Source organism: Lemur catta, chromosome 10 (assembly GCF_020740605.2).
Source record: "Lemur catta isolate mLemCat1 chromosome 10, mLemCat1.pri, whole genome shotgun sequence".
Classification (NCBI taxonomy): domain Eukaryota; kingdom Metazoa; phylum Chordata; class Mammalia; order Primates; family Lemuridae; genus Lemur; species Lemur catta.
In genome coordinates, this window is record NC_059137.1 from 4,976,722 (window position 1) to 5,004,217 (window position 27,496).

Genomic DNA, 27,496 nt, shown 5'->3' on the forward strand with positions numbered 1-27,496 from the left:
CGCTGAACACAGAGCTTAGTTTTAAAAAGCAAAAAATTTTTTAAAAAAAGAAAGAAAAAAACACAAGCACCAACATTTGCGCTATCTTTAAACACGTCTCAGAGCGGCTGGGCCATGGACTGGTCGGTGGCCCCTGGAGTCCGAGAGAATGAAGAGTGCAGTGGCCACGGGTGGCTGCAGTGTGCCACCCTGGGGGTGGCAGCTGGGCAATCCTCTGGTTCAAAGAACAAGCTGGAGCCTGGCGTCCGTGAAGAGTCGGGGCACCGGATGGCAGCGCTACCTTCGCTTACTTAACAGGAACGAGCCAAGACCCACTCTCGACCCCACCTGCCCCGTGAGGCCCCCACCCACTCGCCATGCACCCACGGCCCAGAGACCCCAGGATTTCTCCTCCTCAAGTCCCGCCGTCCGCGAAGAGCCTCTCACACAAAGCAGTCAAGCCCCCTCACACTCTCCTCCCCAGAGGGCACTGGCGCCCCTTCAGAGGAGCCCACCTCCGGGGCAGTGCCTCTTCCCAGGGCCCCTCAGTCAGGACCTGGGGTCTCCCTCCAGCGGCAAGGCAGTAGCCCCAAGTTTCATCTCACCTGACACGCATGTCCACAGCCAAGGTGTCACTCGACTTCGGGTGGGGGAGTGAGTAGCCCTTGTTCTGCAAGGCCATGTAGCCCTCTGGGCTCCACACGGGGGCCGGATCCATGGTGGTCACCTTTCTCTCTTGGAGTGGGGGCACACAGTTCTGATCCTCAGAGCGACAGCCAGTCCCACTGAGAGGGTCTTGGGGTGCCATGGGTTTCATCAGTCCTGGGGGAGGCAAAGGCTGATCTCGTCATCTCGTGGAGAGAGCCCTGCCCGATCTCAGGGTCAAAGGCTCACAGTAGACCAGTCACCCCAACTATCACATGCACACAACACCCTGCCCACTTAAACATCACAGGGTTCATCATCTTTTCTGATCAGAGAAACTCTGAAAGCACACGTGCATGCAATCTGAACTGTCCAAAGACCTGTGAAGTCCTATCTTAATTCTCGGATACTACTCTGACTTTTCCCTGGAGGGGAGCGAGGGAAGCACATTTGTCAGTCGTAGAAAACCTGTGGGCTTGGCCTTCGACACCCTCACGGCACAGGGGATAAGGCCTTTCTGTACAGGGCAGAGAGTTGCAACTGAGACGCTACTGAAAATAAAGACCCTCAAAGGGCTACAACCGCAAAAAGCACAGTGGACAAATGTACGCTCTTTAGTACTAGGAATTAACTAGGAAGTCTGCCTTGGCTTGGCCCAGGGCAGAGAAAAAATAGTGACCCCCCACCCCTAGCCCCCGAATCCAAAACCACATGCGTTCTTTCATGAGCCTTGGGGTATGGGGAGTTCAGATTTCTACCTCCCACAATGGTCCAGAAGCCTCCCAAGTTAACATGAAAGGTGGTTCTAGGCTGGCAGAAGAAAACACAAAACCAGATTGGAAGGACAGACCTTCAACCCAAACCATACTGGGTCCCCACAGACAAAACTCTGTCAAAACTGAACTTGCCATCCCAGCTGCCAGAGCACATGCGGAAAGTAACCCACTACGAGTTTACAGTGAGCCCCCAGGACTTGAGATAACAGAATAATTTGTTAAACACTGGAAAATTATATATAAAATGATTAAAAGCATAAAAGAAGAATTAAAAACAAAGGAAAATACAAACAAAAAAATTAACAGAAAAAAATCAATTCTAGTAATAAATATATAATCACTGACATTAAAAGCTTACTCAGGACAGTAAGAAAGCAGATTAGACGCAGCTGGGGAGAGAACAAACTAGAAAATAGTTCTGAGGCAGTTTCCCAGAGGGCAACACAGAGGCACCCTGTCTTTTATATATTCCTCCTCATTTAAGGCACTTGGAAGACAGAATGAGAAGGTACAACCTTCAACCTAGTGGAAGTCTTAGAAAGAAAAGATAAAAAGAATGAGGAAGAAGTAATATTTGAAGTGATAATTAGATGAAGAGAGTCCAGAAGTGATTAAAGACATACTTCCTTCAATTCTAGCAATGAGTATTAAGCAGAGTAAAACAGACACAACACATCGACATAGAACTCCAGGACACCAGAGACAAAGAGAAGATCTTAAAAGAAGTCAGAGAAAAAATGGAGCAGACTATCCAAAAATGATCAGTCCCTCAGCAACAATAGGCACCAGAAGAAAACAGATGGCTGCCTTCACAGCACTGGAAGATGGTAACTGCCAACCTATACCCAGCTACACTATCACTCAGAAGGGTGAAATAAAGGCTTTTTCAGACAAAGATAACCTATTGCCAAAAACTTTACTGAAGACCCGAAAAATGCACTTCCTAGAGAAATATACTCAACCCAGATGGAAGAAAAAAAGATAGGAAAAAACTGGTAAATATACAGGTAAATCTGAATAAGCACAGACTAGATAAAACAACAAATATAATAATCACTATTTGGTGGGCAAAAAACCAAGGAAGAACTGAAATTCTAGGCAAAAACCACAAGTAAGCCTGATGGTGGAGGTAATGAGAGTTTAGGTGAAGGGTTAACGATACTGATGAGCCTTTGCTAAGTCAAGGGCCCATGTTACAATTTCAAAGTAACCACTAACATCTAGTAATAGAATGTAGAAGGGGAAAAAATCCAAAAAGAATAGTAAAACTTAATCCAAAAAAGGTAGGAAATAAAAAGAAAAGCATACAGAAAGAGGAATGAATAGAATACATAAAATAGGACAGTTGGACAATCTAAATACACTAATCTCAATAAATGTAAAGGGACCAACTTTGGCAATTAAAAGTCATAGATTTTCATATTGGGTAAAACCATACACATCTTGTGGATGCAAAGATACACTCACTCTCCACAAATAAGGGCTCAGAGAGGCTGAGAGCAAAAGGTTGAAACAAAGATATCAAACAAACCCTAATTAAAAGAAAACTGGAACCAGTCATCTCAGTAGTTTGGGAGGCCAAGGTGGGAGGATCACTTGAGCCCAGGAATTCAAGACCTGCCTGGGCAACATATCGAGACCTCATCGCTACAAAAAATATTTTTAAATTAGCTGGGCTTGGTGGCAGGTACTTATGTTCCCAGCTACTCAGGAGGCTGAGGCGAGAGGATTGCTTGAGCCCAGGAGTTAAAGGTTATAATATGCTACATTCATGCCACCGCACTCCAGCCTGGGTGACAGAGACCCTATCGCTAAAAAAAAGAAAGAAAGAAAATAATTATATTGCTGTCAGACAAAGTAGACAGTAAAGACAGAAAGCACTATTAACTGCTATGTAAAAACAGAAGAACTGCATCTTGTTCTTCTGTTTTTCCACACAGGTAGGCCTCCAGATAGACAAAGCAAAAATTGGCAGCCTTACAAGGGAAGATTTGACAAATCCACAATCATAGTGGGAGATTTCAACACACCTCTTAGTAATTGATCAAGGGGATAAAAACTTGTAATGATACAGATATTTGCAAAACACAATTAGAAAGCTCAATTTAATACACTGCTTCTGATGGAGAATTCTCTGTAGGCAATCATGGAATGATTAAAAAGTAATGATCATGTAACAGCCTACAAAGAAAATCTCAACAATGTCAAGTCACCCAGATTAGGATGGGTTAGCAGGCCACAGCTCTTCAGTAAAAGGCAGCCTGTCGCCAGCTTTTATACATTATGCTTTACCAGAAAACCACGATGCTCGTACATTCACTATTGTCTATAGTACTTTTTGTCTTAGAACAGCAAAATTGAATAGGTAGTTGATAAAAGCCTAAAAAATTTTACTAACTTGCCATTTATAGAAAGTTGCTGACCCCCTGGTCTTAAGCACAGACCATATTATCTGGTCAGAGGCGGTTACATTAAAAATTAACACTGTAAGGATAAAAAGCCAGAAATTCGTGCACTAAGCCTCTAACACTATTGGTTAGAAAAAAACAATAATTTCAGAGGCGATGAGAAAGAAAAGTCAGAAATTATTGAACCGAAATAAGACAGAGGAATGAAGAAACCCAAAAGCTAATTCTAAAAAAATGCATTAGACAAAACTTGGGAAAGACTAATCAAGGAAAAAAGAGAGAAAAGACACAAAGAACATTACAAATGGGAAGAGAGACAAAAAGACATAGCAGAAATCTAAAATTAATTAAAGCAATTTACAATGCACGATCTTACTGACTATTCTTCCCAACAATTCTTTATGAACTATTATTGTACCTTCACTTTGCAAATAAGAACACTGAACTCAGAACAATCGTGTGACTTGACCAAGAGGCCAGACTACAATCCAGGTGGGTGTGTCTAACTTGCAAGGTGACACCCTAACCACCACACTATCCTGAGTCCATACACTCCAGGTATGGGCCACTGGCTAGACCCTGGTGCTTACCTGAAGGGTGGAGGGCGGAGGGGTAGAAGTCCACGGGGGTCCGTGTGGGTGTGATCCGGGGGTCCATGTAGGAAGGCATCATCATCCACCTGGGATCGAAGCCGAGCATCTGGGGATGGTGCGGGTAAAAGGTGCGCTGGGGGTGGGAAGGCGGAGGGTACACGGGCTGCCAGTGCTGCATCTTGTACAGCTGCTCCTGCCCAGGCGGAGAGAGACCTGGTTAGCAGGTGCAGGATGGGCAGAGACACTTGCCAGCAGACGGCACAGAAGTCCACCCAGAACAGAAGACCAAAGAGGGAAGAGATGGGTAGCTGCTCAAAGGGGAGACCTGAGTATCACGGCTCAGACTGGGAGCCATCTCCGTGGCTGGGTGGACAAGCCATGCCATCATGACAGGGGCCCAACGCACCAGTGCTACACAAGACAGGCTCGGTTTTCATTTAGATTAAACACTCCTGGAACTGACCAACCGACCAGCACCCTTCCCATGGAACCTCTAGATGTTGGCCACCTCTCTTCTTGCCTAGCGCCATCATCTGAGGACGGTCATCCTCCTTTCCCTCCTCCCACCTGTCCTCTTCAATCCATTCTCCACACTCAACTAGTGTGATCTTTTCCACACAGCCACCCCTAGCTTCAGAGCCTTCACTGGTTCCCCACCGCTCTCTGCCTGCCAGCCCGAATCTGACCAGGCTCCACACGATCTGCAGGCTCCTGCGAGACCCTGCTCGACCTGCATCTCCAGCTGTGACTCCAGTGACTGCCCTCCATGTCTCTGCCTGCCCACTTCAGGCCATGGTGACATGCTGGGCCCACTGTCTGCTAGGCTCTTCTTCCCTGCACCCCTAAACCCAGGTATCCGGCTTAAAAAACACTTCCCGGGCAGGTATAGTAGCTCATGCCTATAATCCCAGCACTATGGGAGGCCTAGGCAGGAGGATAACTTGAGGCCAGGAGGTTGAGACCAGCCTGCGCAATATAGTGAGACCCATCTCTACAAAAAAATACAAAAATCACCTGGGCATGGTGGCGTGCACCTGTAGTCCCAGCTACTAGGAAGGCTGAGGTGGCAGGACCACTTGAGCCCAGGAGTTTGAGGTTGCAGTGAACTGTGATCACGCCACTGCACTCCAGCCTGGGCAAAAGAACAAGACCCTCTCTCTAAAAACACAACACAACACAACAACACAACACTTCCTCTAGGAATCCCATCATAATGAGACCCTGTTCTCTGCTCTCGTGGAACTGCCATTTCTCCTTTGTGGCACTCACAACCATTTACTCTATTTTGATGTTGGTATCCCTCACTAAGTCTCAAGAGATTGTGTGCCTAGCTCACTGTGGCATCCTTGCCCCCAGCACCTTTTAGGAGTGCTCGATAAACAGACATCATCTATCAAGACACTAGAGTCACTAACTCTCCAGCCACACAGAAGGCTACAGCCTCTACCCAAAAGCTACTCCTTCTGTCTAGACCCCAGGTCCTCAGGGAATCCGATCAGATAGGCTGCCCTGCGACTTCCAGACACCTTTCCATTTTCAAGGAAGGATTTACGCATCACTGCCTCGCCCACCCCTACAAGGAATTACCTAGAGCAGCTGTCACTGTTGTGTTTGACACAAGTAATTCCACAGATCTCCCTAATCAGAAATTCTACTCCAACAACACCAGTAACTGTGCAGTGCTCACTTATACCGCAATGCTATAAAAGCACAATTAAGGAACCCCTGAATGTTCCTAGGAGACCAAAGAAGAAGAGAGGCTGTGCTGAAAATTTTAAAGGAAATGAAATGAGATACTGGAAGAAGCCTTAAGACCTTGGTTTGTTTCTCCAGGCACACATATTTTGAAACATTTTCAGTTAATATTAATAACTTATTACACACCTTGCTGCGGGGCAAGTCTACGTATTATTAATATCTCAGTTTCCCACCACAGTGCACCATTCCTCAGTAGGGACTCCTTTCGTTCTTCGTTTCTTACTACACTAAGCAGCGCAACTGCTGCTGAGTGCTTCCGGGTGACCAGGACCAGGAGAGGCTGGTGTGATTACAACCATTATCCACACGCTCTTCCTCCGGGCAAAAAGTAGGGCCCTTTTAAAGTTTGTAAAATACCAGTAACGATTACACTGATAATCAGTTTGCAGGAGTCACCGCCACGCTGCTAGGCAGGTGCCCACGCTTCCGGTCCACGAAGAAACACCGGTTGGAGGAGCACAGCCGACCTGGCCACAGGCGCCCAGTTAGGCAGCACCATGAGGACGGGAACTCAAGCCTTTGTCCCTAACCCAAAGCTGACATGCCTCTGACAGCTCTTGAAACAGCTCATAGGCCTCCCCTGTGCCTTGGGAGGACCCCAGCACAGGGCTCACTGTCACTCTACCGAGTGTCCAAAGTGTCCTGCTGAAATGGAAAAGAACCACTTTCCAAGCTAAACAGAATGGAACTCGAGGCACACACCAGGAACTCTTTTCCTCACCATGCTAGAAAGCAAGATCAATAATCCACAACACAGGCTGTATTCACTCACGGGGCCCTCATCACGTGGAGAAATAAGCTGGGGCTGATTTACCAAGGTCACAAGTTTTGGGGTGCAACTCCTGACATCCCTGCTGTTTGCTGGGACTCAAGAGGGTGTTTTGTTTTTAATTGAAGGTGGGCATGGGGAAGGGGGAGAGGCGGTGTCTGCTCAGTGGTCGGGTCTGTTTACAACAACCTCCTAACATCCTATGTCTTTACCTGTTGCTGCTGCTGCTGGCGCTGGAATCGGGGAGGAAGTGACTTCTGATACTTGCTCAACTCCTGCGCCGGGGACCCAGCCTCCCTGGCCTCCTCCTCACCGCTAGTGCTCTGAGCCACAGCCGGGGACACTGTGGGTGCCTCTTCAGGGAATGTGGTGGGGGCTTCCTGGGCAGGGAGTTCTGGGGAGCCTAGAGAAGAAGCGGAGGAACAGCACAGTGAGCTCACGGCAGCTCAGCCCACCTGTGTTTACCAGCAAGTGCCTTCTCCTGCTGGCACTTCCATTCCACGCTTAGACCATGCACACCCCTGAACCTGGCACTGGGCCAAAGGGGCCACACGCATGATCTCAGGATCCCCACAACACACTGTGAGGAGGATTCACCTGCTCCCACGTTAGAGGAGAGGAAACTAGGGGTGAAGAGGCTGGGCGACCACTCCCAGTGACACGGTCAATGGCAGAGCTGGGATCTGATTCCAGGAGAGTTTTATTAAAAACGAAGGACAGGCTGGGTGCAGTGGCTCACACTTGTAATCCCAGCACTTTGAGAGGCTGTGGCGGGAGGACTGCTTGAGGCCAGGAGTTCAAGGTTGCAGTGAGCTGTTGTGCCACTGAACTCCAGCCTGGGCGACAGAGACCTTGTCTCTAAAAATAAAAAGGGGCTGGTAAATTAGAGGACAGCCAGGAACCCCCAAGACAGCCACCTTCCATCATCCAACAGAATTCAACATATCCAAAGGCTGTGTGACCTGGACGTGTTTTTTAGCCTCTACTTGCCCATTTCTTCATCTGCAAATAAGGATAACAACTGCAAAGGGCTTTTGTGAGAATTACATTCACACAATGTACTTAAAACAGTGCCTGACAAGTAGAAAATGCTCAACACAACTCCATTACTCCACCCCGACGAGTGCCGTGAGACTGGCACAACCCACTCAAGCTTTAATGAGAGGAGGTCAGAAGGCAAGTGCCCACTTCTTCAGTTCCTTGGCCAGAGGGCACTATGCCCGTCAGATCACCAATCAGACCCCACCTGAGAAGCCCTTAGGGACCAAAACTAACATCAGCCCTTTTCTCCTAACAACAGTTGATCTGAACTGACTTAAGAAAATTATAAAGAATATAGACAATCATAAAATTTAAAACAGCTACAAGAGACACTCTCCACTCCACAGTCCTGTTCAACGTCTCTTTTATGGGGCCCTGTGATCCAGTCCTTTAATGCCAGCAAAAATGGATTCTAATAAGCAAGTGAGCTTTCCTCGTGCCACATAAAAGGATCCTGTGGTTTTATTAACACGTTGACTGCCACAGCAGAAAAAACATGTTTCCTCCTGGGGCCCCAGTGTTCTATTATAAAAACAGAATAAAAACTTTGAAAACAAAACTATCCTTTCTTACTTAATGAACGATCTGTTATTTTTTATGATTTTCTGTGTGTGAGTTATATGCAACTTGAAAACCAGTTCATGCAGCTCCCAAGGTGAGGAGACGTGTGAGTTACCTACATTTCACAAGACCCCCGGCTCACGACTAGCACGAGTTAAATACAACTCGCCCAGCAGTTAATGTGTGAAGGTCCTCTAGCACTTGTGTCTTTGGCTGAGCAGTGATAGTGACAATATCAGTGACAATGATGAGGAGTCACCACATACATGCTTCCTACGCGTTAGATACTGTGGGGTGTGCTGCGTGCCCCTCGTGCTGGCAGGTGTGCACCCTGCACCACATTTTATAGATGAAGTTAATATGGCACAAATCACACACTGCTGACAACACCCCAGGGCTTCCAGCTGGAGGAAAAAGGGTCCTCCTCTTACCTTTGTGGACAGCAGGGCCGTTTTCCTGTGGGGATGCCTTCTCGGTGCCTGGAGATCGGGGCACTTCCTTCTCTGCCTGCTTCCGGGCCTCGCCCGCCTTCCGGGCCTGCTTGCACTTCTGGTCCAGCTGCTTGAGTTTGGCGGCACAGGCGGCCAGCCTCTCTTCCCGGGCTCGGCGCTCCTCTTCCTCCCGGCGCTTTCGGGCTCGTTCCACTGCCTCGGACATCTCTGACTGGATGAACTTCTGCCGCGGGGGCGGCTTGTCCTCCTTGTCCTCGACAGACTGCTGCCGGAACACGCTGCCTATTGAGGGCTTCTGCCAAGAGAACAAAGTCTCTGCTAAGATGGTGTCACAGCCCCAGGACACAGGGCCACTCCCGCTCTGGGAGCAGTTCCCCAGCCCAGGGTCCTCAAGCACCTTCCACACGCGTGCAGCAGGCAGGCCTGCGTTTGCATCTCGCTCTGTCCTTTACTACACGTGGAACGAGGTATGGGCAAGCACCAACTCTCTACACCTCTGTACTCGTTTATAAAACAGGGGCACAAACGAAGCCCTTGGGATTGCGAAGGTGAAAGGAAATGACGCTTACAAAGCCCTCAACACCACAAGTGACACAGAGCACGCTCAGGAAGTGGCTGCTCTCACCACTGCTAATGGCACATAAATGAGGCCTCCGTGGCTAATGAACAGGAGCAGGAAACCACCGTCATCGCTGCTGATCACAAAATAGCTACTCCTGCCCCCCTGGACATACAGAACCCCCGGCTACTAAAAGCCACAAGAGAATGAAAGTCACTGTTACCCAAACAGCTTCAAATGAAAAATGTCTAAAAAACATCTCTTTTGGATATTTATCCATTCCTGAGTTTCCTGTTGGTTGCCAGTTACTAAACAACCAGGGCCCTGCGACGTAGCGAGAAAACACGCGGTGTTGGGGAGATCTCACGCTGGTCTGCGGGCAGAATACACGCCAGCACCAACGACGGCAAGTGGTGCTGGAACCCGGCCACCGCAAGTCCGTGAGATTTGACTATCCAAAAAATAGGGCTTTCTGTTTTCAATGGTAGTTACACAGACGTATACAACTGTCAAAAATCATTAAACAGAAACAAACCAAAATCTATGCCTTTTCTTATAGGTTAATTATACCTCAGTAAAAGAAATAAGCAACACATATACTGCAGTCAAGGAGTTTTTTCCGAAAAATTAACTTCTTGTCAAGAGACTATTACTATCACCATAAGACATAAACTTCCAATTTAGAATCATGAAGGTACAGTTTATATAACATAACCAGGATAAAACTGCGCACTGTTCTTTCACTTTGCCACTGATCCTGAATGTTTTATAAACATTCGTGTATGTTTTATAATGATCATTTCATGACTTGTACTGTAATCTACCTTATCCCCTGGTATTTAACACACCATTGCAGATAAGCCTTCATGCACGGACCTCATTAACTTTGTTCAGATAATTTCCTGGAAGTGAAGTAGCAGACTCAAAGGCCATATACATGTAAACTCCCCTCGACATGCTTTTCTAAACTGCCCTAAGAGGCCGGGCACGGTGGCTCACACCTGCAATCCTAGCACTCTGGGAGGCAGAGGCAGGAGGATACCTTGAGCTCAGGAGTTAGAGACCAGCCTGAGCAACAGTAAGACCTGGTCTCTTAAAAAAAAAATAAAAGAAAATAAAAGAAAGAAATCTAAACTGCCCTAAGATTAGCTATCATTTCATAAACTAAATGTTCTGTAAAAGATTAGAACTGAGACAATATATTTTCAGAAATTTGTTGACTTTACTCAGTTAATTTACAGTGTTGTTATGAGTAAACTGAAGTGAAACCTTCTTTTGAATACTGAGCCACCCTAACGTATGAATGAAAATTTAGATTAATTGCAGAATAATTTCCAAGAGTGATGCTATGTCTATTTTGGTTCCTTTTGTGTCCCCTGTACATAGCAGTGCCTGGCACACAAGAGGTACTCAATAAGAAGACTGACAATAAGGACATTCCATTTCATAAGAAAATGTGGGCCAGGTGCAGTGGCTCATGCCTGTAATCCCAGCACTTCGGGGCACCAAGGCAAGAGTCAGCCTGGGCAACATGGAGAAACCCTGTCTCTACAAAGCACAAAACAGGCCGGGCGCGGTGCCTCACGCCTGTAATCCTAGCACTCTGGGAGGCCGAGGCAGGTGGATCGCTCGAGGTCAGGAGTTCGAGACCAGCCTGAGCAAGAGCAAGACCTCGTCTCTACTAAAAATAGAAAGAAATTATATGGACAACTAAAAATATATATATATAGAAAAAATTAGCCGGGCATGGTGGCACATGCCTGTAGTCCCAGCTACTCAAGAGGCTGAGGTAGTAGGATCGCTTAAGCCCAGGAGTTTGAGGTTGCTGTGAGCTAGGCTGACGCCACGGCACTCACTCTAGCCAGGGCAACAAAGTGACACTCTGTCTCAAAAAAAAAAAAGAACAAAACAATTAGCCAGGAGTGGTGGCATGTGCCTGTAGTCCCAGCTACTGGGGAGGCTGAGGCAGGAGGATCACTTGAGCCCAGGAGTCCAGGCGTTTGAGGCCACAGTGAGCTATGACTCTGCCAACCTGGGTAACAGAGCAAGATCCTACCTCTTCAAAAGAAAAGAGAAAAAAAAAAACAAGATGTGGAATAGTAGCCCTTTAAATAGCAAAGTGCATTGAAAATGGCAAGTTTTATCAAGCGTATTAAAAATAATGCCTTTCCCTTCCCCAGCTCTTCCTCTCCTGACCAGGTCAATCCACTGTCGTCAGGGACGGATGGCAAAGCAAGTTACACGTCAGGTGCCAGGGGGTTGTGGTGGCTCAGAGTGGAGGTCAGAGCCTAGGCAAGGCGTGAGGGGGTGTAGGCAAGGCGAGGGGGTGTACACGTGGAGGTGTGGCCTGGTCTGGGAGTCGGAGCCCAAACTGGATGAGGAGAGGTGGCCCAGCAGAGAGATGCAGAGCACCTGGAGTGGGGACAGCAGCCTCCGAGTGGGTGGGGAGGGCAGCTGCACCGGGGAGCCAGGGTGGTGGCAGGATGGGAGACTGGTCTCACACAAGGAATTGATCAAACAAGCATAAATATTAGGAAATTAGAAAGCATTAATATGCTGGAAAAAGGAGTAAGAAATATGCCACGGGAGAACACTAGAAGACAGTCCATGGAACTGGAGGTGTTACCACGAGCAGAGGGTTTTCAATGTAGACACAGATATGCATGTACGTGTGTATTTATACACGCACACACGTGTATACACACATACATCCCCTAACTCTGTCCACTGACGAGGCCCAGAAGCAGTGACACCCCAACAGCAAGGAGCACTCTTGGGGCTCAGGTACTGTTTTCTAAATATCATCCTTCACTAAAAGAAACTAGGACTCCGTGGAAACGTGGAGAAAGGGCTGATCCCGGGCAAGATGAGTAGCGTGGAAAAGGTGACTGTCGGAAAGCAAGCATGTGCTCCGGTAAGGAGGGAGCCGTGGGGAAAGCACACACGCCAGCCTGCCGAGGCTCCCGGTGGGCAGATCAAAGATGACATGAGCTTCAAACCAGGTAATGGGAGTAACAGATTATAACCCACTGATATAAGCAAATACATGTATTGAAAGTTTGATCAGAAATGGGACAGTCACAATCTCAAATCGCTTCTCCATAAAATTCTTTTTTTTTTTTTGAGACAGAGTCTCGCTTTGTTGCCCAGGCTAGAATGAGTGCCGTGGCATCAGCCTAGCTCACAGCAACCTCAGACTCCTCGGCTTAAGCAATCCTACTGCCTCAGCCTCCCGAGTAGCTGGGACTACAGGCATGCGCCACTATGCCCGGCTAATTTTTTTTCTATATAGATTTTTAGTTGGCCATATAATTTCTTTCTATTTTTAGTAGAGACGGGGTCTCGCTCTTGCTCAGGCTGGTCTCGAACTCCTGACCTCGAGCAATCACCCGCCTCGGCCTCCCAGAGTGCTAGGATTACAGGCATGAGCCACCGCGCCCGGCCCACAAAATTCTTAATCAATTAAAATGAGGGAAAGAGAAACTCTACAGCATAAAACTCGTCAGACACGGCGCTGATCTGATCAAGAGATCAAGTGCAGGTCGCCAGAGTGAGAAAGGCTGGAGTCACGGCCACCTGGCGGGGTGGGACGCAGTGAGAGGAGTCAGTGTAACGCCAGAGAGCTTCCACTCCAGGACACAAACTGTGGGCTCATCAGGAGCGAGCACCAGACAAACCCAGCGTGGGGGCTCCGCCAGCTTGGAACCACCACAGCTTCCAAGGCACGAAAGCGGAGGAAAGGCTGGGAAAGTGATCCCGACTGAAGGAGAAAGGGACGTGACAGCTAAAGGCAGTGTGGGAGTCTAAACTGGCTTCTATTACATGAGGACATAGAAAGCAGGATGGGGTCTGAGGATTAGACAGCTGAGATGTGCTAATGCTAATTCCTGGGTGGGACGGCAGTTACCTAGATGGAACGAATGCCACTGCTTTAGTAGAAAACAGACACCACAGTGCTCTGCGGTAAGAGGGCCTGATCAGGTTAGCAATTTGTTCTTTGATCGGTTCAGAAAAAAATATTCTTTGTATTATACTCCCAACTTTTCTATAACCTTGTGGCTGTTGCAAAATTTTTTTAATTTAAAGAAGAAATGCCCACCTAGGGCTTTTCAGAAACCCAGCCACTGAACTCGGTGAGGTAAAAATGCGCAGGACAGAAAACTAAAGGACTGTTGTGGTCTTTGTCTTGGATCTCTGGTCAAATGACTTTGGAAAGAGCATGTGTCCCAGCTCATCAGCCAGGCACAGAACTCTCACGGGCTGCAGTACCTGGTAGTCGGGGCCTGACGCCCAGCCGTGAAGCTTCCTGGGAGGTGGCTGAGGCTCTGGCACCTTTCGCACGACACGAGACACACCCACTGCGTCGGCCCAGTCCTTTCCTTCCTCTTGAGTACGTTTGGCATCAGCACTGTCCGCGGAGCTCATCGACAACTGCCGCTGCCTTCTGGGGTCCCAGCTGTTCCTAGGACAAACGCACTTTCTGTTAAGTTTTCCAAGTCAGTCCAAGCATGTCTGACCTCACCAATCAGAGGCCCTCGGGAACTCTAAAGTCCAGCTGCTCATATACCAATTTCCTTGATCAGAATAGAGGCCCCGTCTCTTATGTGTGAACTCCAAAACTCAGCACCAACATTTATCAAGGCAATCTTTTACACAAAGCCCCAGGCAGGACATGCCACATTTGTTATTTCATGGACTACAAAACAGTTTTCATTACCCCCTCATTTTAAAGTGTCAGTAACTCTCAGATGTTAAGGGAGCTATTCTCGTAGGGCGGAGCTCACAGATTTGAACCAGGACTTCCAGACACGTGTCCCTCTCCTTACATGACAGCCTCCCTCCTGTGCTCTGCACAGAAGGTGCTCAATAAATACTCCTCAAAAGAACAAAGACGACCACTGACTAGCGCCGTAACAGAAAGAACAAGAGGAGCAAAGCTAAGCACACAGCGTGGGAAAGGAAAAGACAAGCCCAAGGCAGAGTTAGGGAAGGCTCGACAAGAAGGAAGCCCGTGCTGAGCTCAGCCGACATGCTGTGGTGAGAGCACAGGCGCGGGCAAGACACAGGTGTGCATTCACAAGTGCCCAGTACAGCTGGCAGAAGATCAGAGAAAAGTGAGGGTCGGGTGTGCTGCCACGTGTGCCTGCGTGTGTCCATGCACACACATATATGTGGAGGTGGAGGGAAGACGAGGCAGGTAAGGTGGATTAGGGGAGGACAGAAAGAGGGACCACTGCTAGCAACTTGACTTGAATTTGTGAGAAACAGAGACAACATGAAAGCTTCTGACCCATCAGAAGATCTGTGTTTTTAGAAGATGACTACTGCAGAGTCTGAAGGCTGGGCCGTAAGAGGTTAGGATGGAAGGAAAGGGATGAACTGGCAGGCCCCTGGATGGTCCAGAAGAGACGGATGCTGGTCCCAGTGGTCCCAGGGACAATGATCAGGAGGGAACAGAGCCAGAGAAGTTTCAGGAGCCAATCAGGCATTAAGAAATAAAGAAGATGTCAAAGAAGACTTGGAAGCTTGTAGTGAATTTTTGAGAGTTGGGTGTCATCAATCAGCTCAGAGAACATCAAAACAAAAACTCGTTTCGGGAGGAAGTAGTTTGGGCATTCTGAATGTAAGCTGTTCTTGGTCATGGCCGGTAACAAAGCTGGGCCCAAAACCCATGTCTAATTTTTAACTGAATATTCAATTCACATTCCTTGAAAGAGACAAAGAACAAAGTGTCCTACTGCTCCAATAAGTCTGTAAGATTTTATGTCTCTGCCTTTGATCTAAATCCTTGGTCACATCTCCTTCTGAGCTTAGTGTTCCAATAACTGACCTGTAGCTATGTCCCAACTACATCCAAAGCTTTGGATGAAATTAAAAAGCATGAAAATAAATTACAGAAGCTTCAACTAGCTCATGTTTTGTCTATCATCTGAGAAAGAGCAGCAGAAGATTGTCACCAGCTCCTTCCAGGAGAGGGATACTGCAGGAGCTTTGAAGTAAAGGAAGAAATAACAAAAAACAGACTCGCAGACTTGACTGTACAAACATCCACCTATTGACAAGAAAACAGGCAAAAAAAAATTTGCAACATAGCAAAGCATGAATATCTAAACAATACAAAGCATTAATCACATTTTAATAAATGTGATAAATGTATAAAGGAAATAGGCAACTTCATAAAGGAAAGCATTCTTATTTACTATTACTCACAAAAATGCAACTGCAGGTAGTATTCAAAAAGTACTAGCCAATGCTATTGCTACTACAATAAAAACTGGAAGGACCAGGATACAATGCAATTACTTCCCAAAGGGCACTGAGTAAAACCAGTCCAATGAAGTGATCCAAAAACGAGAGAAGAGTGGCCAGACGGGTTTGGGCAATGTGGTGCAGGCCCTGCTCACGGCTGCTCCCACCTCCCTAACTTACTCCAGCACATTTCAGGAACCGCAAGATCTTCCCATAAAGAAGGAAGTTGAACCCAGGGTGGCTTCCCAAACTTGCTCGGCCACAGAGGCCTTTTGGGGCTTGATACCCATGAACATGCGTGGAAGAAGTGTGTGCATAACACACTCAGGAAACACCGGCACGGAGGTTCACCGAGCACAGGACTCAGGCACGCCTGATACAAACCTTGGCTCCACTCCGCAACAGCTATCCTCAGTAGCTGTCGTCCCCAGAGCAAAATGCAAACAACATCTGCCCTCCGAGGTTGCTATGGAAACGCGGAAATGCACTCTGCACGGTAACCAGCCTGTAGCAGCACCCATAAACATGAATGTGCTCACAGGACGCTGGTGTCAGGTGACACTGGGATGGTGCCAGAGCAGGGACAGGGAGGCTTACCACTTCGGCCTGCCATCCTTCACAATTTCTTCCTCCTCTTCATCATCACTGAACTTCAGTTTCTCAGAATAGTCCACTTCTTCATGGAGGCCTACAATAGGAGGGACCAGGAAGAGATAAAAATGTCAGCGGTGCCCAGGGTACTGGGGTAGAGCCTCCTTCAGTCGGAAATCACACTGCCCCAGTAGAGGAGCAGAGTGCACACACGTGCACTAGGACACGTGAAGGGCAGCTCTGGCTCTCCTAAGAGCAAAGTGGCTTGGGTGGACTAGCCCTCCCACAGATAACAATTTTTAAAAGTAGACAAAATATTTTTAAAATGTATTAATATTTCAAGGCACAAGAGAGTCAGCAAAGCAGGCAGAAACCAGAGAGAAGTCGGCCCTTGAAGTACAGAAACACTACCAGTGAGACGTGTGAGTTACCATTTAGCCCCAGGCACTGCCCAGCCTGGGAGTGGGAGGCAGAGTGTCCATCAGCTGAGGGGTGGGTCACCAAAATCTATAGGGCCACAATGGAATATTATTTGGCCATAAAGAAGAATGAATATGGATACATGCCACAACACGATTAACCTTGAAAACATTATCCTAAGTGAAGAAGTCAGACGTGAACGGCTCCACACTGCTGGATTCCATTTACATAGAATGTCCAGGAATGCAAATCCACAGTGACAGAGAGAAGTCAGCGGTTGCCAGAGGACTCAGGGTGGGGACAGAGTGCCTGCTAACGGGTTCGGGGTTTCTTTGGGTGACGGAAACAATCTGGAATTGGATGGTGGTGATGGTTGCAAAACCTTGTCACAAATTTGTAGACTTTAAAAGGGTGAACTTTATGTTACATGAAAATCTATGTGAACCATATCTTTTTTTTTTAAAAAAAGGTAACATTAAAGATCCAATCAAATTAAATGGCAGAGTTAGGCGTTGATGAAAAGGAAGTTGCAAATACATGCTGTCTGCTAGATATCACTTTTTTTTTTTTGAGACAGGGTCTAGCTCTGTTGCTCAGGCTGGAGTCCAGTGGCGTCACCATAGCTCACTACAGCCTCAAACTCCTGGGGGCTCAAGTGATCCTTCTGCCTCAGCTTCCTACATAGCTGGGACTACAGGCGTGTGCCACAATGCCTGGCTAGTTTTTCTATTTTTTGTACAGACAGGGTCTCACATTCCTAGTTCTCAAGTGATCCTCCCACCTAGGCCTCCCAAAGTGCTGGGATTACAGGCATGAGCCACTGCATCTAGCCTAAATAATCACTTTAAATATGAACATAAATGGGTTAAAAGAAAAAGAACAGAAAAAAAATATTCCATGGAAACAATAAATAAAGTCAGAGAGATGGATGGTATGAACTCAGAACAAAACAGACTGCAAAATAACAAGCATTACTGGAGATAATAGAGACGTGGAAATATTACAAAGGGTCGACATACCAGGGAGACATAAAAACTACACACATGTATCCCTCATAACAGTTTCAAAATAAATGAAGCAGAAACCAACAGAATTAAAGGAAAAAACAGATAAATCCATAATTAGAGTGGAGAGCTTAATACCTAACTTTCAGTAATTAAGAGAACCAGTCAAAAATATCACTAATCACTAAGTATGTAAGATCTGAATGTCACCATCAACCACTCTGACTAAATTGATATTTACAAAACAAATGTAGAGTGTACATTCTTTACAAGCGCACTGAGAATATTCTCCAAGATAAGTAATATCAACAAAATCCTAACCAAAATGCCTGCAGGTTCTTTGTAAATACTGACAGGTTAATTCTAAACTTATATGGAGATGCAAAGAACTTAGAATAGTCAAGCAATCTTGAAAAAGAAAGTGGGAAAACTTACAACTACCTAAATTTAAGACTTACTATAAACTACACTATGGTATTGGCATAAGGATGAACAAACAGCATCCAGAAATAGACCAGCGCTTTTGTGGTCAATTCATTTTTGGCAAAAGTGCCAAAGCAGTTCAATAGGGAAAGGAAACTCTCACCAGCAACTGGTGCAGAAAACTGCATGTCTATACAGAAAAAAATTTAACCTTGACTCCTACCTATACCATATATAAAAATTAATCCAATGTGAATCAAAAACCTAAAATAGTTAAACTATAAAATATGAGGGAGTATCTTTACCACCAAGGAGACGTCAAGATTTTTATAGACAGGACACAAAATAACCATAAAAAAACCCAAATATATAAATTAAACTTCAAAATTAAAAATTTCTGCTCATCAAAACACAATGCTAAAAAAAATGAATACACAAGGAATGCACTCGAAAAACATATTTGCAAAAAGTAAGTTGCAAAGGACTTTGCATCAGGACTGGTGTCCTATCACTCAGTTAAAAAAAAATGTACAGACACTAAACAAGGACAATGTATCAGTAGCCAAACAGCACATGAAAGCATGTTTATCATCATTAGTCATCAGCAAAATGCAAATTAAAAGCATAATGAGATACCACTACACACCCACTAGAATGGCTAAAATTAAAAAGACAAACACGCAAATGTTATGAGGATGTAGAGTAGCCAGATTCCCACACACTGCCGCTGGGAACGCAGAATGGCACACCACGGGGAGGGGTGGACGGCTCTTACAAACCTGATCACACCCTACCCTTTCACCCAATACTTCTAGATATTTATCTACCCGAGAGAAATAAAAATACTATCTATAATGGGACCTTTGAATAAATAAGTAAATTATGGTATACTGACACAATGGAACATATCTCAGCAATTAAAAGCAACTGATACATATCAAAAACATCATACAAGAGTAAAAACTATGACCTCCATTCATTTGAAGTTCGATTATAACAGGCAAAACTCATCTATGGTAAAATTAATCAGAAGAGCAGCATCCTCTTGGGTAGTTGGGCACGCCGCTCCAAAATGTACTACATCTCAATAGGTGTATGTGACACACATGTATCCATTTGTCAAAATTGTACAATTAAGGTGTGTGCCTTTCAATGTAATTAAAATTTACCAGAAAACAAACAACAAAAAGAATTACAGAAGAAAATAATCAGGTTGGGGGGGTGAAGAGTGGGTGGAGGTGAAGAATAAGAACAGCAGAACAAGCCGGGCGTGGCAGCACGTGCCTGTGGTCCCAGCTACCCAGGAGGCCGAGGCAGGAGGATCGCTGCCCGGGAGCTCCAGGCTGCAGTGTGTTATGATCACACCTGTGAATAGCTACTGTGCTCTGGCCTGGACAACATAATGACATAGTGAGACCCGTCTCTTAAAAGAACAACAAAAAAGCGAATGGCAGAACATTGGTACTTATTGAAGCTAGGTGATGGGTAGCTGGGAGCTGATTGTTTTATTTTGTTTAAATTTTCCATCAACAGTTTTTTAGAAAAGTTAACATCACACTTTTCTAGCCATTGAAACTACAGGGAAAAAAGAAGTTAACACCAAAGATCAAGACCAAAGACCAAAAGAAGGTAACGGCTTGGTCAGGAGGTAACCCGTGGTCCGACTGAAGACGAGGACAAACGCAGCCCACCGCAGCTGCTTCCCTGGCCTGGCACCTCGGCTCCCGTCTTGCCAAGGGAAAACACACCATGGTCCTGCCCTCCTAGCGCGCCCGCCGGCCCACCTGCCCAGCCGTCGTCAGCATCAGTGTCCAGATCGTCGAGGCCCTTCAGGTTTTCCGCGTTGATGATGGTGGGCCGCGGCGCCCGTTCCACCAGCTGCCTCAGTGGGCGCAGAGGACGGGCTATCCCCAGCTTGTTTTCTTTTCTGATGAGAGAAAGAAAAGTAAAGATGATGATGGACTCATGTCCAACACGCGGATGGAAGCAAAATCAAATACGTTCCCAAAGTGTTCTACATTGCAAGGGTGTGTGTTTGATTTAATATTTATGTCATTTCCTTTTAAAAGCAACATATAATGAACAAATACACCCCAGAGAGACGTTCTGCCTCATCCTACAGCTTTATGTGCTCACTGCTCATGTTTAGGGTAGCAGCAGCAAGCACATGCCAGAACTTCAACTCTGCCAGGAGGCTGAAATCATAACTCAATTTCCCATTCAGCTCCAAATCCCAGCCGCCCCGCGAGCCCTGGGGTGCTGAGTTGGTTGTTAAGGGCTCTGCAGTCTCCAGGAGACAAAGCACTTTCATACATCAGCCCATTATCTTAACCAGCTTCAACCACCAGGAGAAATCTCTACACATGTGACTGTAATGCAATTGCCTTACCCATCTTGGTCATTCATCTGGAATTGTCTAAAAGGAACACGGGGTTCAAGGCGGAGCTGAGGAAGGGGGAAAGATCCTCGTTCCACTGTACCCTGGTTCTCTGATGACTGTGGCGAACACATCTGAAACATAACATCAATGAACAGGATTTTCTGGTAATGGCCTAAATTCCAGGTTCCACTTAAATTAGAATTTGCTTTGGAAAGTGGAAAATGGGAAAAAGAAACAGGAAAGTCTTGGGGTTTCCTAATCAATCCTGCCACCATCTCCCCCATTTCTTTCCTGCTGTCAGTGAGTAGATTTGGGGACCAGTATCAGGGAATACCTGCCTCTCCTTTTTCCAAAGAACCAAGGCTAAAATAACATCCACATCACCAGGAAAGGAGTCAGAGGCCCTTAAAGATTTGAAAAGTGGGGAGAGAAAATGCAAAGCTAACGGAAACCTCCAAAGTGAGGCTATCAGGGCAAAGAGTGGAATCGGGAGGGAGAATTACAAGGTGGACTTTCAACCACTTGAACTAGGTTCTGCTGGACATGAACAATCCAACCTCATGGGGAAAAAAAAATGTACACTCTGAAGACTTACAAAAGCAGGAAGCATATCATGGTATGTAGGTGGGTGGTATACATTCCCCATGAACTGTGAAGCCCCTTTGCGGACAGGCTGAGCCGGGCGGAGAGAGGGGTCCTTAGAATCGCTGGTACATGCCGAGGAGGGGGCTCCGTCTCCCGCACTCGAGTTCCTGCTGCCCAGCTCAGTTGGGGAGGCGCTCAGAGACGTGGCAGAAATTATGTTTCGCCCACCGCCCTCCCTCCAGCTTGTCACATCTGGAAATCGAAAGGGGGCAAAGGGGAGAGGAAAGAGGAGGGGGAGGGGGGATTGCATGAGGTTCTGATGGTCAAGGGACCCCCTCATTCACCAAAAAAACAAAAACAAAAAACACAAAAAACCCCAAAAGTGAATAACTGTCATGTCTGACAGGGAAGGTTGGGGGTGGACACCTGGCCAATGGCATAAGCTGGCTGAGGGAGGCCGACGGGGAGAGAAACACGATGAGACCTCCTCGGAGGGGGTGTGAACGAGATGTGGCCTCGTCTATTCATAGCAGTCACATACGCCCACGGATCTCACAGCAGAGAATCACACAGCCCTGACGAACACAGCCTCGAGTCGCTCCTTCAACAAATACTGCCCCGGCCCCGTCAGGGTCAGCAGGATGCTCAGCACTGGACTTGCCGTGAGAACTAGAGCAAATTCCCAATGGTGTTTGCAAACTCTGTTTAGCAGTGGCATCTTCGACACAGTGGCCCTCAGTGCCTAAGACAGTTGGGGGCGTGGGGCACTCATGCGGCTCACAAGCTGGAACCTGCAGACCTGTCTACCTTTTCTAAATGATGCTTTCCACTGCCAAATATAGTAAGATCCAGTGGAAATTACTCTGGGCCAACGAGAGATCAGATGAGCCAGAAGACTTCTCATCTCAGTCAACTTTTGGTTGGGAGCTGAAGCACGTAAGGTCCCCAAGTTACATGGTCCTTAAGAGAAAGGAAACCGGGACGAGAGCCACGAACGCGGCGTCTGGCTCCAGTTCTCCAGGCCCTTTGCTGCGTGATCTCGGCCAAGCCAAGGTCACCCTCTGGCCATCTGTTTCCTCGCCTTCTCCAAGGAGGAGATGAAACTGATCCTAGAAGCTTCATCTAGCTCTAAATTTTCACAGTCCTACAAAGCAGCTCATCTCAATTCATCCCAAAGATACAATTCTTGTCCTGAAGAATCTGATTATGTATTTGGAACAAACAAAATAGCGCTGTGTAGGCCACGGGAAAGGCAGCTCTGTTTAAGGCAGAGTTGCACCAGCAATCCCTGAATGTACACGACATTGTCAGTTCTGACGTGAACAGGGAAGGCCGTGGCAATGAACCAAGACGAGCAAACAGAGCCTCTCACATTTCAGGGCCAGACCAAAGCCCGTGGAAACATGAGCCCCTTCGGAATCCCTGACGAGGACAGGCAGGACAACTCATTCCTGAACACCACTTTAACCTCAAGCCACCCGTGGCCTCTAAGGAAAAAGTATTCCCGCATGTAGTGCCACACGGTCCTGCAGACCTTGGCCAGACGCTGGATGAGGGGACAGCAGAGACCAGGGCTGGCTGGTTCTGGGACGATTCCCAGGGCACCCTGTTAAAAACACAGATTCTCATTTGGTTGGACTATGGGAGGGCTGGGGACCAGGCTCTTTCATCAACTTCTCAAGTGACTCTGATGAGATTCAGCTAGGTTCGGGAACAAGCTCTGATCAGGGGCTCGAGTTACTGGTCCCTTGTCCACCCTTGCCACGACTACCCAGCACTGCAAAACCAACAACTGGACGACAGGCAGGAAGGCGACAGGCCTGGCCCAACCCAAGGGACTACTAGAAAGGCAGAAGTGAGGCCCAGAACAGCCTGGCTGAGTCCACAGTGCACAGATCAGGGAAAGGGCCGACAGCTACGCGCTCCGGCTCGGCAGCAGAGACCCCAGCAGTGCGGGCACCCTTCCAAGAGGGCAGGAAGAAGGGGACGTTCCTCACTCAGAGACTGCCGAGACAGCTTTGCAGCCACTTACTCTGAGGGCGGAGGCTTGGTCCTGGCCCATACGACAGATCTAAGACGCCCTTTTCTTTGCCAGCCTTGTCCTGCCCTCCAGCTGCTTTCAGCGTCGGAAATTCCTCGGGAGAGAAGGATAACAGTCGGCTTGAGCCCCTTAAACCTGTCAAGAAAACCGAAAAGACGTGAGGCAAGTGAGATGGACCAGCAGTGGTCTGTGTTCCCAGCTCCACATGCTGAAAGTCACGCTGCTGCTCTGCGGTGGCCTCTTCCTCAAGGAGCTGCGCCGAGGGCCTCTGTGCTGGCCGATGGCACCACGCCCTTCCCCAGCTGACCCGCAGGGGCCCTGCATATGGGTACAGAGGGCGCAGGGTGGGACATCACAGCTGCTCCAGCCCACACCTTGCTCCCACCCCAGAAGGCGTCTGGAAGGTCCTTCTGACTGCCTGGGTGGGGCGGCAGACACGCAGGGCCTTCAGCAAAGCCAGCCCAGGGAAGGAAAAGCCAACTGAGTGCCTCCCTCCCTCACCCACCTCCCCAAGACGCCTACCCTAGGTTTGTTTTTTTTGTTTGGTTTTTTTTTTTTTTGAGACAGTTGCTTGCGCTGTTGCCAAGGCTGGAATGTAGTGACGTTATGACAGCTCGCTGAAGACTCAAATTCCTGGGCTCAAGTGATCCTCCCACCTCAGCCTCCCAAAGTGCTGGGATTACAGGCCCAAGCTGCTGCACCTGCGCCCCACCCCCTCACCCCCACCCCGGTTTACGCACTCCTCCTTCACCTGTCCTTCCTCTGCCTTTGAACAGTTTCGGTTTACCATTTTCTACAAAGTTCCTCAAGCCCTGCAAGGCCAGATATTTTGCTCTTGTAATCCTGGGAACAGTTTCTCTGCTCCTTCTCTCATTTCTCAACATCACAAACTGCTTTAGAGAAGAAACCTTTCCTTACTCTTGTTCTCGTCATATAGGCCACTTAGCACAGAGGTTCTGCAATCATTTTTTAGATGAATAGACAATAAATGCTGCATTTTAAGGTCCAGAGTGGGAACTGGTCCTTTTATCTGGAACATGTAGCACATAAGTGGTCCGATCTAAATAATAACGGTAAGATCACACACAATGGCACCCAGCAGTACGCCTTGTTCCCTATACAGCTCACCCCAAATTTTCCACAGGTATTATTTCTTAGCTCCACTGATTCACGGCCCTGGCAACTAAGGCAGCCTTTGCCAGAAACACACAGCTGGGATAGCTGCAGATGCACGAGGCAGCAATTCATGTGCCATCCCACTTAGTAAAATGGGTCAAATAAACCCATCAGGGTGATAACTGGACACTTCATTCACCAACAGTTAACCTAAGAGACAGTCTCCAAGCGTCACAAAGGAGCTTTGCTCCTCTGTGAAGGGGGATTTTGACTCACAGAGCTGGCTCATTATGTTAAAAGGTCACTGGCAAGAGTGAAATATGAAAAGTCACATTTTTATTTTTATTTTATTTATTTATTTTTTTTTTGAGACAGAGTCTCGCTCTGTTGCCCAGGCTAGAGTGAGTGCCGTGGCGTCAGCCTAGCTCACAGCAACCTCAAACTCCTGGGCTTAAGCGATCCTACTGCCTCAGCCTCTCGAGTAGCTGGGACTACAGGCATGCGCCACCATGCCCAGCTAATTTTTTCTATATATATTTTTAGTTGTCCAGCTAATTTCTTTCTATTTTGAGTAGAGACGGGGTCTCGCTCTTGCTGAGGCTGGTCTCGAACTCCTGATCTCGAGCGATCCACTCGCCTCGGCCTCCCAGAGGGCTAGGATTACAGGCGTGAGCCACCGTGCCCGGCCTGAAAAGTCACATTTTTAAAATACGGTAGATTATCTGAAATTAGAAAAAGCCCAGCATGTCCAATTACTGCTGTTCCATCCCATTTTTCTGCCTCAGCAGTCAGGAATTAAACTTACCATTCATCAATAAAAAGGATAAAGGGTAGAACTCAAAATTCCAAACCAAAACACCAATATCCCCAAGGTTCCAATGTTTTATGTTCACCCACCGTTGTCCTCTGCCATGAGAAACTGAGGCAGAAAAATCAGGGGGCTTCTAAGGCCACACGTGGAGCCACCGGTGGTGCAGCAGCTGGACCAGAGCCCTGGGCCCGGAGCCTCTGCCCAAGCTACACCCTCGGGCCCCCTGGCTCTGCCGTAGGGGACCCAGGGGGAACAGACCAGAGACCACTCCCGCATGGGGAGTGTCTGTCGATTCAGGAGCAGTCCTTTCGAATTCCAATTCCAGAGTCATAAAACATTTATGGGCAACACCTCAGAATCCCCACACCCGATGGTGTCACAGACATGTGACCAGCAGAAGAGGGGGAACTGAAGCCAACTTTTACCCGGGCACCCTGGGCCCTAGGTTCAGCTGTCTCACATGTTGACAGAGAATTTTTACTGTGTTTTACGATTCTTTTGTGAGGGCGGCACTTGCCAGGTTGCACAGGCTGGCCTCAACTCGTGGCTCAAGTGATCCTGCCTCAGCCTCTTGAGTGCTGGGACTGAACGTGTGGGCCACTGCACTCGGCTGAGAACCATTGTCTACATCAAGTTTTATTTCTGATCGGTAACACAGTTACATGGTTCAAAAGTGAAAAGCTGTAAAAAGTTATAAATTAAAGCCTTCCTCTCACCCTTCTGTCTGCCTGCTTCTGACTCCCTCAAAAAATTGGTAGTTTTCTATTTCCTTCCAGAGATTTTTTTTTTTGAGACAGAGTCTCACTCTGTTGCCCAGGCTAGAGTGCTGTGGCGTCAGCCTAGCTCACAGCAACCTCAAACTCCTAGGGGCTCAAGCAATCCTCCTGCCTCAGCCTCCAAGTAGCTGGGACTACAGGCATGCATCACCATGCCTGGCTAATTTTTTCTATATATATTTTTAATTGTCCATATAATTTCTTTGTATTTTTAGTAGAGACGGGGTCTCGCTCTTGCTCAGGCTGGTCCCGAACTCCTGAGCTCAAACGATCCACCTGTCTTGGCCTCCCAGAGTGCTAAGATTACAGGCGTGAGCCACAGCACCTGGCCTTCCAGAGATTTTTTAAAAATGTATACGCCATGTTTTTCAGAAGTGTATTTTTCCTCACCCCCATTTTTTGCACAATTGGTGAGATACTAACGTACCATGTATATATTCTTTTTTTCACTTAAGAATATATCCTGGAAACTTGCCATATCAGTAGAACACTTTTGCTTTTTTTCTTTATAGCCAAATTATTATACTACTTCATTCAAGTGCCATACTTTGATGGACATTTCAAGTGACCATCTCCAGTCTTTTGCTGTTACGATGCTGTGGTGAGTAACCTTGTACATAGGTCACTTCACACATGGGCGAGTATAATGTATAGGTGATTTCCTCATGGTGGAGCTGCTAAGTCCATAGGGGTTATGTCAATTCATACCGGCTTGGTTATTTTAGTCTTTGTAGTTCTTTTTAAATAAAAATTAATACATTCTGCTCACTTTTTAAAAATTCTAACCTTCCAGAAATATAGGATACAGAAAGCCAAAGAACCAGTTATGAGTCTAGTGAATGTTTTTTTTTGAAAGGTCTTGCTCTGTTGCCTGGGCTAGAGTGTGTTGGCGTCATCATAGCTCACCGCAGCCTCCACCTCCTGGGCTCAAGCGATCCTCCTGCCTCAGCCTCCCAAGGAGCTGGGATTACAGGTGTGCGCCATCGTGCCCGGCTAATTTTTCTATTTTTTTGTAGAGACAGGATCTTACTCTTGCTCAGGCTGGTCTTGAACTCTTGAGCTCAAGCAGTCTGCCCCCATCGGCCTCCCAGAGTGTTAGGATTAGGGGCGTGAGCCACCGTGCCTGGGCCGTAAATGCTTTTTATAAAGCAACTTTAACAACCCTTTCAAGTACCACAAGGGCACATCACACCCCCACCCTCCACCTCACTGCCAGACAGGAAGGTCACTCAAGTCCTCTTACAATGTGGGCTGAGCTGCCCCTGCCCGGTGTGAAGTCATGAGCTCCAGACTGTGCCCCCAGCGCCCAGGGAGAAGCTAGAGTGGAAATCCACTTGGCACGTTGATGGGCTTGTCATTTCCCACTGGAGACTGAGGAAACAGCCTTCGATCACAGGATTTCCACCCTGACAGGGTACATCCTCCCAGGCAGGGAGGTCTGGTGGTGGAGTGCAGGGAAGGGGGAGCATGTAGCTGGTTTTCTGACATAAGCTACAAAAGGCCAAGTCTGGGGCTGCCTTGGTTGGCAGGGATGGTGTGAGAGCGACACCAGGACAGGG

General features: G+C 47.4%; 1 protein-coding gene across 1 annotated transcript in view; it reads right to left on the reverse strand.

Annotated features, from left to right (window-relative positions):
- Nucleotides 1–27,496, reverse strand: part of PRRC2B (proline rich coiled-coil 2B) — an 83,912-nt gene that overhangs the window by 24,177 nt on the left and 32,239 nt on the right. The window contains 10 exon segments of the mRNA XM_045563714.1: nucleotides 585–801; nucleotides 4,399–4,594; nucleotides 7,141–7,331; nucleotides 8,962–9,277; nucleotides 13,811–14,003; nucleotides 16,388–16,478; nucleotides 20,013–20,155; nucleotides 20,618–20,739; nucleotides 21,204–21,445; nucleotides 23,226–23,369. Of these exon segments, the coding sequence (XP_045419670.1) occupies nucleotides 585–801; nucleotides 4,399–4,594; nucleotides 7,141–7,331; nucleotides 8,962–9,277; nucleotides 13,811–14,003; nucleotides 16,388–16,478; nucleotides 20,013–20,155; nucleotides 20,618–20,739; nucleotides 21,204–21,445; nucleotides 23,226–23,369 (1,855 nt within the window).